The sequence below is a fragment of the Pyrus communis genome, chromosome 3 (assembly GCF_963583255.1).
Source record: "Pyrus communis chromosome 3, drPyrComm1.1, whole genome shotgun sequence".
Classification (NCBI taxonomy): Eukaryota; Viridiplantae; Streptophyta; class Magnoliopsida; order Rosales; family Rosaceae; genus Pyrus; species Pyrus communis.
In genome coordinates this window covers 13,839,525-13,854,615 of record NC_084805.1, presented here as the reverse complement: position 1 = coordinate 13,854,615, position 15,091 = coordinate 13,839,525, and the positions used below count along the sequence as shown (strand labels likewise).

Here is a 15,091-nt window from a genome sequence, read left to right as displayed (position 1 = left end):
CTTGGAATCCCACATTATTTCTTCGATTTGTTTTGCAGATCGTGATATTACTGGGCTTTATTTGATTAGGTGTTTTGGGTTTGAGAGATTTTCAATAATAGACCTCTGCTCCTGAACAAATTAGGGTTTTGATTTTTAGGGTCAAATTGAGATTAGAATTTGGGGTTTTCACATTTTATGCCATTTTCATATTTCTTCGATTTGTAATTGCTGTTGTAAAGGGATGTTGCATAGCATCGCAACTGAATCTTACCATTAAAGCTTGCTTGTGGATCAAACAGTCATCCTGTTACTAAATCCTGCAGTGTTCTTCCAGAGCATCTATCCCCCAAGTAGTCTTCTTTTGGTCGGGTGATGTGAACTCAGTTAAAGTCTCGTCACTTGATACTGATGGCTCATGCAATTCCAGCCGTCCATATTTCATGGAACCTGAAAAATGAAGACGAACGTGTACACTCCGAAGACCATGTCCCTCTTCACTCCAAAATCATCGGTGCCAGCTTTTCACTATTCAATTCTTCACCCAACCATCACAAACTACTTCTTTCACTCCTCATTAATTTCCCACAAATCTTTGTCTCCGCCCCTCCAAATTTCTTTGAAGTTTGGAGTTCTAAAACTTCAGAAACCTCACTTTTAGAAAAGTACTTTCCGACTTTTGGAAATTTGAATAAATTTGTCCATCTAATATAATTAGGAGGTTACATTATTTACATTTTGTTTCTGAAGAGGTGTATTTGGGAAATCAATTTTCAGGGTATCTCGATGGTCTTGGAGATGCTATTGAGCTGGGCCTTGTGAAGGCTGTTGGTGTTTCCAACTACAGCGGTATACTTCTATCTTTTATCTATTTATTGTTGGTTAAAATTAGCAGTTCAAATCATGGAAAAAATTTCTATCATAGATGCTCCTAACCAGAACATGACGTATAAAGTTCGTTATTTCAGAAAAGCGATTGCGTGAGGCACACGCAAAACTTCAAAAGAGAGGTATCCCACTAGCATCAAATCAAGTGAATTACAGCCTCATATACAGGGCACCAGAAGAGAATGGAGTGAAGTCTACCTGTGATGAACTTGGGATCACTTTGATTGCCTATTCGCCTATTGCTCAAGGTGAAGTTGGAACCTTGTGTTTTCTTACCATATTCTCATCATCACTCGATATGTTAGCTTAAGAGAAATAATGTCTTCTTATTTTACAGTATTTAAGACCCCTCCGTGCGATCTTAAACATTGCCAAGTTAGGACTTGGGAGAAAGCATACTTGCTCACTTTTCTCAGTCAGCCTTTTATTGTGAAATTTCGAATTTTCGAGCATTCCTTGTCAAGCAGTTCTTAACTTCAACTTTATGATCTTATTTATTTTATGTTTCATGATAGTTATGGACTTTAGTTGTGTACATAAAGGCTCACCTTTCAGGCTATCACCTTCCAACTATATGCCTAAATGAAACAGTGAAGAAAATAAAATTATGTACATCTTTTGCATTCATGTGCTTTATCTTTTCAGCATCTTGCTTGTATTTTTCTTTTGTTGAATTCAACTACCACTAGGTAGTTGGCGAATGGCGATCTTGCATGGTAAAGCTTTAATGTGAATTCAACTGCCGTTCAATAGTTGGTGAATGGCTGTAATACCTTACAAAAAATTCCAAACATCTGGTTTTCGGGTAAAATATTTAGTTTTTAACAAAACAAAGGGGATGTAGTTATTCTAAAACATAAAAAAAAATCTGGATTCTTGATAAAAAGATGTCTGTTTGGATCTTATGTTATTACTTGAATCTCTGCACAACCCTGCTACAACGATTACGACCTTTAATTTCAGATCTTACTAGATTGGTTACCACAGCAGTCAAAGTTTGTCTGTCTAATCTAGGGGTGAAAGAGATTGAGAAGATTGACATTCTACTATTAATGCATATGCAGGTGCTCTTACAAGAAAGTATACACCTGAAAATCCCCCAACTGGCCCTCGAAGACAGATTTATACTCCTGAATTTCTTTCAAAGGTAAATCATAGTCAATATTTTGAAAGCCCACTACACATTAAGTTCCAAATTGTTTTGCTAAAATATTGCTGTTATCTGCAGCTCCAATCTCTGCTGAACCGGATCAAGGAATTAGGAGAAAAGTACAGTAAAACAAACACACATGTTTGTTGATGCTCTTCTAACTTTAAATAACTTTTATCTTTTCCATATTAGAAGTCCTAAAGTCTTCATTTATGTGGAAGCATGGCTGAAAATATCCCCAAAAGTACAGTATTTTAGTAGTTAATCCATTTTGGACCCTTTAGAGTATGAAACGCTTCATAGATACCGTTGCAACTTCCAGTTCATGCTGAAAGAAACTCTTTGTTTCACCGTCTTTTATACATGAAGTCCAACTCTTGGTAGTTTCATGTTTTCCGTATAAGATCATTAAACTACATACTGATGTATCAGGCAAGAATTCTGGAATGTAGAAATAGGTGTTGGGGTATTAAAATGTGTAAATATAGTTTGTTCTCTTTGCTGGGTTTTAATGGGAGTCAGGTTACTGTTAACAGGTAGTCCTAAACTGGTTGATAGCCCAGGACAACGTTGTGCCGATCCCAGGAGCCAAAAACGCAGAACAGGCTGCAGAATTCGCAGGTGCACTTAGATGGCGGCTCAACAGTGAAGAAGTAGCCGAATTGCGCAATTTGGCTACAGAGATAAAACCTGTTACTGGTTTCCCTGTTGAAAAATTATAAATTCTTACATGAGCATTGGGCTGTAAATTCTTCTATACAAAAATATGTACACACTTCACATCTAATGCAAATCTGACATATCTAATTTAAGAGTGATTGCAGACTGACCATTGATGTAGCAAATTTGACATATTTCAAATCTATAGCCACACTGTAACTAGTAAGCTCAGTCACACACTGTCATTGTGGTCTTAGAACAAGTTCATAAGTGTTTCTTCAGATGGAAACGATCCGATTGGATAACTAACATCAAATTGGTGATGGTACTGTTTTCATTATCCTGTTTCTTAGTCCGACACTGCACCAAACACTTCACTAAGCTAGTCTAGCTTAGTCTAATTTAAGCCAGTCCAGCTTAGTCCCTGAAGCTAGTTCAGTCCAAGACAGTCCAATGCAACAAACACACTAGAATTCCTGCTCCACATAAAAGAGAAAAAAAAAAGCCATTTTTTTTATAGAAAAAACGTTAGGAAGAATGTATTTTTGTATCAGGATTGAATATCACATGATGTGGTGTATATGACCGTCATTTGATGAGATAATACTATTGATTGATGTGGCATTTACACATAATTTGTCTAAGTATTATTGTTTTTTTTTTTTTTACGAGGCTGGAAAAATAGGCAAAGATGCACACTTCGAAATTAAATAAAAATAATTTGGTGTTTATACAATTGCAAAATTGATTTTAGTTAACATCTTTTAATACAAGCCATAGTCTATTTTATATCCTTCTAAGTTGCTGGCAAAAGATTCAAACTCAAAGACATAAGAAGAAGTACATCCACTCTAACTAATATAATTTCTTTCATGTTTGCGAGTAGAGTTAAAATTAGGTGGTGACATTGACTTTGAAGTTTTATGTACATTTTTCAATCATCTATATACAAGTGCAAGATCAATTAATTATGGAACTTTTTTTAATATTTGCTTTTTTGACATTTTGTTACAAAAGTGGGGGATGGATAGAAAAAGACACATCAAAAGGAAAAGGAAAAAAAACAATTATACAATATATGACATCAAAGAGGGATGGGATCATGGGATAGATTTAAAGCATGATTTGATAAAGTCCATAATATATAAAGAGAGCTACTAAACCTACATTATTGTCTTATTTTTCCACACACGTTATAATTTCACCCATCTTAAAAAGGTAAAAAATTAAAATGTTATTTCCCTACCCACTATTATTCCCAAAATAACCTTTAATATATACATACATATAAAATTATAAAATTGTCCCTTAAAAAATATAACAAATAATATGTAAATAAAACCACTAAGGTTTGCAAATTCATATGGAAATGACAGAGGTATCCAAATTCAAAAGAATTCGACAATGACAAATTCAAAAATACGATGGGCAAATTCAAATGACCTACACACAAATTATTCTTCTACCTTTTCAATGGAAACATAATCTTCTACCTCTTCTGTAGAAACGTCATCTTCCACCTGTTCAATGAAAAAGTCATCTTCTAAGTCCATTGATATTTTTTTTACTTTCTTTGAATGAAATAAGATGAAAATATGACCACCCACATCCAACTTTTATTTTTTTTAAAATTAAGCAAAATAAGATAATTAGTGTCCTTATCAGTCTTTTTGCATATGAACAAACTTGTAATTAAAAAAAATTTATTAAAAAATTGGTGGAAAAATAAAATATTAGGGTGGAAATAACACTACTCTGTATAAATCATGAAACTTTGTTAGACCTTTCTGTTTAATCTTTAACAAATGTGACCAAAAAGTTGTTGGTACACGGACCCACAAGTTTGGTCTTTCTTTGACTCTATGGGGTCTTGATGCTTAATTAGCTTACATTCACTGAATTAGTTACCCAATCTTCCACCTTGCTTACTCCTTAGTCAATTGACTCGACTGCTGGTGTTTTATATGGTTTCCTATTACATCATTTAGTCATTCGAATATATCTTCATAGACTATGGCTTCAATGCTATTATTCGATTCTAGTTACTCATTTTTGTATTATATAATATTACGTAATATTAAAAATAAAAGAAAAAGTTGTAAAGAAAAATCAAACTTTTGGAGAAAATTGTAGTAATGGTTCCCAACTTTAATTCTATTGGAACAATAATCCCTTAACTAAAAATTCACAATCATTGATCTCTTAACTCATCAAAACGTACAGTTATGGTCATTTTTGTCAACTCCATAAGAATTCCGTCAAAATGAATTATGTTGGAAGGACTATTGCCGCAGTTGGGTTAAAATATAGAGACCATTTCTCCAATTGGTTAAAGTCGAAGGACCATTTCTCTAATTGAGTTAAAGTTGAAGGACCATTTCTATGATCTTTCTCATTTAGCTTTCCATACTTTTCTCCTTGATTCAGTCTTATGTGCATGACACGTGGCTCATTTTGATGTAAGTTTTAATGGAGTTGACGACAATAACCATAACTGCACGTTTTGATGAGTTAAGAGACAATTTGTCACAAATTTTTAGTGGATGAACCATTATTCCAATTGGGTTAAAGTTGTTAGACTATTTCTACAATTTCCTCAAACTTTCGTGATCTCATAGGATGCTTTTGAACAAAAAAGAAAAAATGATTAAACTAGGGTTTCAGTGTTTTATATATTAAAGTTATGTGCCGACTTAGTCTGTGTATTAGTACTCGAGTGAAAATTAGGTCCCTTAACTATTTTTTTCAGAAAAGTCCTTACACTAATTAAGCTCTACTAATTATATCCCTAATATTACATTTGAAGTTATTCTATTCATATTTTTTTGTCAATTTAAGTCACATGACTTGTATGTGATACACATTGAAAGGTAGATTGGTAATTTTTCATGAGTTTAAAGACCTATTTTCTTTTCCAAAAAAGAGTGTATAAAGTTAACTTTGGAGGGTAAATTAGAAATTAGATTTGCAAACAATATGTTGGACTTGTAGGTTATCCTTTAAAATGTGTAATGTGACGTTGATGAAAAACTAGATAGAACAACTTTGAATATAATAGTAGGGATGAAAGTAGTAGTTCTTAATGAATTTACGGACTTATTTTAAGTAAACAAATAGTTTAGGAATCTAATTTTTACCTAGGTAATAATTTATGGACAAAATTGACAGTTCACCCGATATAAGATGCGAACAGAAAGAGCAAATGATGAATGGAATAGTTAATTTGGCAAATTAAGCACCTTAGTATTTGTTTTAAGTATCACGGGAGAGAGATCATAAGAGATCTGTGGTTGTTACCTTGTGAATAAACGTCTCACCCTACGTTTGTTGGTAGCTCATAATTAAGATTTATGTTGGAGATGATCGTTGATGAAAGCACGTCTTACAACCCATGAATGGTTTTAAATGGATATTAATATATCGGGCACATTAGTGTTTGAGAAATTAAGATTCAATTATGTTGACTCATAATTTGTAAAATGTGAGATTCTATCATGATACCGGCTCTATATATGGACACAAAATTGTGTAATATCGGTGTCATGCAAGTTTTATTTCTGTAAAAGAAAATAACAACTTATATAGAATTGATTTATCGCTATGTGTTGTTTTAATTCAATAATGCATGACATGTTGGAGCAATAATAGAAAATATGAAAATAACACAAGAACTCCAATAATAATAATCATAAAGAAATTCACAACATCAATTATATATGAGATTAATATAAACAACTAGAGAGAAAGTTAGAAATACTAACAAACTTAGAGATTGAGGCTTGTATAAATGCAATGTCCTAAAGACAGAATTTCGTCTCTACTCTTGTGCTTGTAGTTCGGTTGGCGTCTATCTTCTAGGATTCAACAATCTATAATCCGAAGTTAAAACACTTCAATCTTCGGATTCTGGCGAACTTTATATATTCCGAACTTGGGAAACCCCTATTTCTCAAGAGTAAAAATTAACTTTAATTTTCTATTCTTAATGATAATGGTTTCATGAGTTTATAAAGGACTCAAGTCCTTCTTGTTAAAGAAATATAACTTTTCGTCTATAAGTATACATCATTTGACAAAAAAATTCACCTAAATAACATAACTGTTCTAAGAAATATGATTAATACTATTTTTCATTCAATTATTAAAATTATATATTACAAAATTATATATTATAATATATAATTTCCAGTATGACATGTGTGCCTTTTCTAGTGAGAGAGAGAACGGCCAGCGCGAAGGTTCAAGACTTAGCTGAGCGTTAGCAAGATTCAAACCATTTGTAGTGTTTACGGTCAGCACTGTATTGTCCATTTTTCGTCTACACCCGAGGAGACAAGGACTTATGCAGCCATCCACTCACAGACTTTGGAACTATAATTAATCATTGTAAACTAAATACAACTGCAATTAGCTAGCTAGGAATCCAACTCTGTCAACTTCAACTTGCTATTTAATCTTATCTGCATGTTTTTCTCTAACATCGCATGTGGAATTTTCAACAGGCCTGATTATATGAAAATGACTTATACAGAATAAATTCACCATTATGTGATATTTTTTGCATAATAATAGATTGTCATATACAAGTTTTTTTTTTCAATATGACAACACATTGTTGAATTGAAACGCCATCTAATGACGAATTTGTTTCATACAAATTGCTCACGTGATAATATGTTGTTGCATTCCTTGCAGGCTTCCAGGTAATTTACCGGGGGTGCTGACATGGCAGTTTACGTGGCAGAAAGGGGGAAGCTCAGTCAACATTACCGGGTAGTAGACCGCATTCTGTCTGTGCCTCTGTCTGTCTAAAAATCAGACATTTGATTTTCTTCTACTTTTCCTGATAAGCATGTGCATTTAATACCAACTTCAACTTACTTTACGTACCGAAATTTTCTTCCCCCGCACTCTGCTTACTAAACACGTGAATTCCCTATCAGTGTGAACATATTACCTCATATTCCAAGCGACCTTTTCCCACTCGACTTCCGACTAGCCACTTCATTCACTTCACCATAACCAAAAGCTGGCACCTCCCCCTTGGCCACCACCTCCACCGGACGTCATGTCGTTCAGGCAGAGACTCCGTCCGACGACGACAACCATCCTTCTCCCTCTGCTCTTCCTCTTCATCGCCCTGTTTTCTCCATCCACATCCGACGAGCTTCAACCGCTCTTAAACCTCAAGCAATACCTTGAAAACTCAAACCCAAGTCTTTTCACTTCTTGGGCACCACCAAATGGCGTCTGCAACTTCACCGGCATCGTCTGCGGCTCCGACGGCCTCGTCTCCCAAATCAACCTCTCGCAGCAAAACCTTTCTGGGTTTCTTCCACTGCACGCAATCTGCTCGCTTCCATCGTTAAAAAAGCTTTCTTTGGGATCCAATGGCTTGTACGGAAGCCTCACGGACGACCTGAAAAACTGCACGAGCTTGGAGCAGTTGGATTTGGGTAAAAATTCGTTTACTGGAAAAGTTCCTGACTTGTCTGCTTTAACAAAATTAACCCTCCTGAGTCTCAATGGCAGCAGATTTTCCGGGAAATTTCCGTGGAAATCCCTGGAGAACCTGACCAGGTTAACTTTCTTGAGCCTCGGCGACAACCCTTTTGATCAAACTTCATTTCCTGAAGAAACTGTGAGGCTTGATAAGCTTTACTGGCTGTACCTCTCCAATTGCAGCATCGCCGGAAAAATCCCAGATGGAATCGGAAACCTCACTCTGCTCGAAAACCTCGAGCTTTCGGACAACCAACTGTCCGGCGAGATTCCCCAGAGAATTTCAAATCTCAGGAAGCTATGGCAGCTCGAGCTTTACAGAAACTTTCTGACCGGAAAAATACCGGTTGGATTCGCCAACCTCACAAGCCTTGTCAATTTTGATGCCTCAACTAACAAGCTTGAAGGTGGCCTCTCTGAGCTGAGGTTCTTGACAAAGCTCGAGTCTCTGCATTTGTTCGAAAACCGATTAGAAGGCGAGGTTCCGGCGGAGTTTGGGGAGTTGAAGAACCTTTCCGAGCTCTCACTTTACAGGAACAAGCTCACCGGTGCTCTTCCTCAAAAGCTCGGTTCTTGGGCGGGATTGGCTTACATTGACGTGTCGGAGAACTATCTGACTGGTGCTATACCGCCCGGAATGTGTAACAATGGGAAAATGATCGATTTTCTTCTGCTGCAGAACAATTTCACAGGTGGAATTCCTGACAGCTATGCCAATTGTAAGTCTTTGGTTCGGATTCGTGTGAGTAAAAATTCGCTTTCGGGTTCAATCCCTGCTGGATTATGGAGCTTGCCAAATGTTGTTGTCATTGATCTTTCTATGAATCAGTTTGAAGGTCCTCTGGCACCAGAAATTGGTAAGGCAAACTCTCTGTCACTATTGCTTTTAGCGAATAATCGATTTTCGGGTGAATTGCCAGATGCTTTGTCTGAAGCGACCTCATTGATCACTATTCAGATGAGTGTGAACCAATTTAGTGGGAAAATCCCAGAAACAATTGGGAGTTTGAAGAAATTAAGCAGTCTTGATTTGGACCAAAATATGTTGTCTGGTACTATGCCGGAATCATTAGGCTCATGTTTCGGTATTTCTGAAATAAACCTTGCCCACAACTCTATTTCTGGCGAAATCCCATCAAGTCTTGGATCATTGCATAATCTGAATTCCTTGAACTTATCTGGAAACCGGCTTTCCAACGAAATTCCTGCTACTTTGTCGTCCCTAAAGCTCAGCCTTCTTGATCTGACAAATAACCAGTTGATTGGTCGAATCCCCGAAGCATTGTCAATTCAGGCCTTCAATGAAAGCTTTGATGGAAATCCGGGTTTGTGCAGTCAGAACATGGAAAATGTGAGGTCTTGTCCTTTCAAGTCTGGCACTTCTAGCCGACCCCGGATATTCTTGTCCAGTTTCATTGCTTCAGTACTTGTCGTGCTTGTTTTGCTCGGTTTGTTCTTGCTCTTGAAGCTGAGGAGGAGCAATCTTGACCATCCATTGAAGAGCAATTCATGGACTATGAAGCCGTACCATGTGCTAAGCTTTACAGAGAAGGAAATCTTAGACTCGGTGAAAGCTGAGAACTTAATTGGCAAAGGAGGGTCAGGGAATGTATACAAAGTTGTATTGAGTGATGGGAAAGAACTCGCTGTAAAGCACATTTGGACCACTTCAGACTCAGGTGACAGAAAAAGCTACCGAAGCAGTGCTTCCATCTTGAAGAAGTCTAAATCGGGGTCATCAGAGTATGACTCAGAAGTGGCTACACTGAGCTCTCTGAGGCATGTGAATGTGGTGAAGCTTTACTGCAGCATATCAAGTGAGGACAGTAATCTTCTGGTTTACGAGTACTTTCCTAATGGGAGCTTATATGATCAGCTGCACACAAGTAAGAAGATGAAGATGGGGTGGGAGGTGAGGTATGAGATTGCGGTGGGGGCTGCGAGGGGGTTGGAGTATCTTCACCATGGTAGCAGTCATAGACCTGTGATACACAGGGATGTGAAGTCTAGTAATATTCTGCTGGATAGAGATTGGAAGCCAAGAATTGCTGATTTTGGTCTCGCAAAGATTATGCAGGCTGGTGTAGATTGCACTCAGGTCATTGCTGGGACACTTGGGTACATAGCTCCAGGTAATTATTGACATTCAACCGATGTTTTACTTTGAACTAATCTAAATTGCAGGAAGGGAGATTCGTACTTGGGTGTTGCCAATGCAGCTACACCCACATCTTCACAAATAGTTTATTTCATGAATTAGAATGTAAAACTGTAACGGGCAATTTTAGTTGACACTGAAATCTGATAAAATCTATTTTTGTTTTGGTTGTTCAGAGTATGCATATACCTGCAAGATCAATGAGAAGAGTGACGTTTATAGCTTCGGGGTGGTGTTGATGGAGTTGGTCACCGGGAAGAAGCCTGTTGAGGCTGTGTTCGGAGAGAACAATGATATAGTGAGCTGGGTATACAGCAAAATGCAGTGCGATGATAGTGTGCTTGAATTGGTGGACACGAGCATTTCTGACGATCTCAAAGAAGATGCCATCAATGTTTTGAGCATCGCAGTCCGCTGCACTGCCAAGATGCCGGTTCTAAGACCCTCCATGAGAATGGTGGTTCAAATGCTGGAAGAGGCAGAGCCTTATAAACTCACCTGCATAAGCACTGCAAAAGAAGTTGAAAAATAGCCACCAGATGGAACAGAAGTACCACAGTTGATCTACAAAAGTTAGTTCTAGCTGGGAGGTGAAATGTTGCAAGTCCAGTAGTTTGTGGCTTTTTTCTTAGAGGTATGGAAACATATAGCCCAAGGTGCCCCTCAAATAAACGCACAACAGAAGGGAAGGGGAATATAGATCAGAGTACGCAATTCAAGAAGACAAGAGACTAGTTTTTTTTTCTCTCTCCTCTTCTCTTTGCTGATAATTGCAGAGGAGAGGGGGTTACTCTGTAACATTTAGGATTGCAATAATGCAACATCTTTTATACAACATTAGACAATCATGGGATTGCAATAATGCAACATCTTTGTTGACTTCAAGATTTATATCAAAGAAGAAAACCAAGGCTATGAGTATGAAAAAAGGGCGTGACCACACGGCCATTTTCTCAGTTCGTTTTGGTCCAGCTCATATATACGGTATGCTTGGATCCGCGGCGAGCCGGCACGATTATTTGCCACTACAAGTCCACAACCGAATCATTTTGATTCAAACCTAAATGTCTTTGGACTGGTTTGGATTCAAACATAAGTATCTTTGGACTGGTTTTGATTCAAACCTAAGTATCTTTGGACTGGTTTGATTCGTTTGATACACTCCGACCCTGATCTCTAGTGGACACCAAACCGGTCATCACACGGATGTGTGACGAAGCCATGATATGTATGAAAACATAACTAAAGTTATCAATTAATAAAATCTACCAAAAATTTGACAGAACATCACCTAAAATAGGGAGAAGCCTAAATTAAAATACCTGCAATTACCCACATTTATTTCAAGACATCCCCCAAAGCCACACCCTCCATTATTTGCCGGCTTTTTAGCTAAAATGGTCTCTGAGATTTGCTGAACTCCTCACTTTGTTCCCTGAGATTTGAAATCAAAAGAAGTAGTCCTTGAGATTGTCTACCATCAATCATTTTGGTCATTCGATGAAAAATTATGTTAAATAAGAATCAAAATGACAAACTTACCCTCAATATAATGAACAAAAGGCCACAATGTTTGACAAAAATTGAGGGTATTTTTGTCATTTACCCTTATTTTATGGAGATTTTTCTGGGAATGATCAAAATGATTGATTGTCGACAAACTCAAGGACCAATTCTATCGATTTCAAATCTCAGGGACCAAAGTGAGGAGTTTTGCAATCTTAGGGACCATTTTGGCTAAAAAGCCTTATTTGCCAAAATGCAAGTTCTATTAATAAAGCTGAGTAGATAACTTATCAGAGCTTTGGGAAGATGCCTCCACATCGAATATGCTCACTACACTTGCTATTAACTCCGATGACATAGCATAGACTGTCATACACTAGTCATAGCTACTGTAAACTAATTAATAAAATCATGTCATTACTGAGTAGTCTCGAAATGACAAGATGAGAATATAACTGTATAATCCTGTCATTACTGAGTAATCTCAACGTAATGACAAGCTGAGTATATATCATACACATATAAGCTAGATATGATATACACATATAAGCTAGATATCATGTCAGTAGACAAACTGAGTATGTATATTATACACGTGTAAGCTGGATGCCATGTCTGTAGACAAGCTAAATATATATCATACATGTTTAACTTGGATGTCATGTTTGTAGACAAGTAAATGTATATCACACACGTGTAAGTTGAATACCATGTCCGTAGTACGTAAAGCTGAATAATATTACCATGCACATGTAAGCTGAATACCATGTTCGTAGTATGAACAAGCTGAATAATATAACCACACATGTAAGTTGAATCCATGTCCATAGTATGATCAAGTTGAATAATATAACCATACACGTATAAGCTGAATACCATGTCCATATTATGGACAAATGGACAAGCTAAATAATATAACCATACACGTGTAAGCTAATGCATACGATCGTACATTAGAATGTCTAATTCTAAATTCATAAAATCTATTTTTTCTTATAAACGTAATGAATCATAATAATAATATCACGTCCCAAACTAAGAGACATGATACACTGTTTAATTTTATTTAATCTTATGGATGCATCTAACTTTCGAGTTAGATTGCCTACGTAGTCTGTGAGGGATCAAGCCAATCGTAGTTCATCCTCGGTAAGAGAAATTCAGCATAAGCTCTTTATAATCCTCGGGATAACTTCTCTGAAGTGCACGTAACCTTTACTTGGTAAACTAATCGAATACTATGAAGGTTCTAAGTACAATTTGTGTAAATAAGGGCCTGTTTGGTACTCTACTTGAATTCAACATTTTAAACTCAAAAATAATTTTCAAGTTTTAGGCCTTAAAAACTTGTTTGGTAGGACTATTTTCAAAAACTAAACTCAAAACTAACTCAAAAATATAGTCTATTCTTTAAAAACATAAAAATTTAGTTTTTAAAGTTTTTAAACTTAAAATCACTCATTTCTTTTCTCTCATTCCTCCCCTCTCACTCCAAATCTATCTCTCTCCTTTTTCTTTCTCTCTCCTCTTTTTTTTTTTTACATTTTTCATCTCTCCTCCAATCCGCTCTCTTCATTCTCTTAGTTCTTTCTCTTACTCATCTTCCTCTCTATCTCATCATATCCTCTCTCTTCTTTCTCTTACTTTCTTTCCTCCTCTCTCCTCTTTCTCCCTCTCTATGAAGATCATTTTGTCTACTTTAAGTCGTAAGATTTAAAAATTTTAAATCGCAAACCAATCAAGTTTTGGAGTCTTAAAGAAAATTGTTTTCAAGAAATGTTCTTAAGAAATGTTTTGAGAAATGATAAAAAAATTTCAAATAAGATACCAAAAAGGCTCTAAGGTTCTGCTGGAGTTTTTGCCCAGGAGAAGCTGAAAACAGAGTTATGGAGTCATAGAGTTTTTAGAATTAATTTGTCTATATATGAATGTATTTTCAGACAATGTTAAAAGGGATTGCCGACCGCACCCAAACATGGTATCAAATGCATAAAGAGAAAAATCCAAGTGACGGATTAGAAAGTGGGCCTCTCATATTTTACGTAATCTGAACGATCATATTTGAAATAATGAATATATGCATTCAATCATTTTAGAAAAGTCATTGTTCATAAGGGAAAGTGAAGTATTTGGTATTCAAGATATTGTAATCAAAACTTAGAACAATAACCCAGCAATAAATCGTAAAATTTAATCAAAACATGGATGGAAATATAGAATCTTGTGGTGCAAAACCTAACCTGTTCTTCACATAGATGAACAAGGGTGATGCTAAGGAGAAACTTTGTTACTGTTGGGAAAAAAAAAATATAAACTCTAGTTATCGTTTTAACAAGTTTTCCAGATTACTTTCTTAATAAAGATCTCGATGTTACCTGAAGTTGTTCGGGCGAAGATTTCTCTGAAGAAGAATTTGTGGACCTCAGCACAACTCTCCAAGGGATTGGCGCTTTGGATGTGTAGTCGGGCTCTTGCTTGTTGATATGCTACAAGAAGAGGACAAAGTTAGCTTTGAAAGGTGTCTTTGTGGGGCCTTAGATGTAGGCCTTGAGGCTCGCAATCAAAACTAACTGAGTGCTAGGCGTGCCACTGCTATCTCAGTATAGCAAATGTAGAACAAGTGTGTTTTAAGTCGATTAGTTGCGCCCCAAGTTATTTGGACTTCTTGTTATCAAAGGATTGTCATGGATGGGTTAAGTCCACATTAAGTTCTTTTTCTTGCCTTGTAAACACGGACTTTTAGTTCATAGTCTTGTATGTTCGAATAAAGGGAGTCCAAATCCCCTTAAGTCATTTACTTGGTTCTTGATCAATTTTAATGATATCATATCCATTAAACTAATCAGATCCAGATGCAAGTAGAACTCTTAAAGTAGGAAAACTTATGCAAATGACTTGAATACATCCTCGAGAATGCATTAAGTAATAGATCTACAAGTTTAGAAAACAAACAAAGAGTTTCAGGCAAGATTTCACCTTGTCTGCCAAGGTTAAACTTCTTGCGAGCACTTCTCTTTGAATTAATAGGGGTTTATATGCTAAGAAGAGATGGATGGTAAACAAGTTTACATAAGGGAATCAATACTACGGCACTAGGGGAGATAGCAGAGCTTTAAACTAGACAAAAGATGGCTTTTGCAGGGGAATAATCCTAAAAAGGACTGAGATCTGGGCTGATTACAGCTTTTGGATGCAAATCTGGCTTGAGAGCAGAGTTTGTATCTTCGTTTGTTTGATTGGTTGAGTGT

At 36.4% G+C, this 15,091-nt stretch overlaps 2 protein-coding genes across 2 annotated transcripts; both read left to right on the top strand.

Annotated features, from left to right (window-relative positions):
- Window positions 1–677: 677 nt before the first annotated feature.
- LOC137728227 (uncharacterized oxidoreductase At1g06690, chloroplastic-like) lies at window positions 678–2,835 on the top strand (the record flags this gene model as incomplete). Its single annotated transcript, XM_068467074.1, has 5 exons — window positions 678–828; window positions 948–1,115; window positions 1,932–2,014; window positions 2,096–2,158; window positions 2,554–2,835. Coding segments are annotated over 5 exons (651 nt in total), but the record flags the coding sequence as incomplete, so codon positions are not given.
- Window positions 2,836–7,590: 4,755 nt separating this feature from the next.
- Window positions 7,591–11,293, top strand: LOC137729387 (receptor-like protein kinase 7). The gene is made up of 2 exons (XM_068468333.1): window positions 7,591–10,311; window positions 10,514–11,293. The coding sequence occupies exons 1-2, from the start codon at window positions 7,746–7,748 to the stop codon at window positions 10,867–10,869; spliced, it is 2,922 nt and encodes a 973-aa protein (XP_068324434.1). The 5' UTR covers window positions 7,591–7,745; the 3' UTR covers window positions 10,870–11,293.
- The last annotated feature ends 3,798 nt before the right edge of the window (window positions 11,294–15,091 follow it).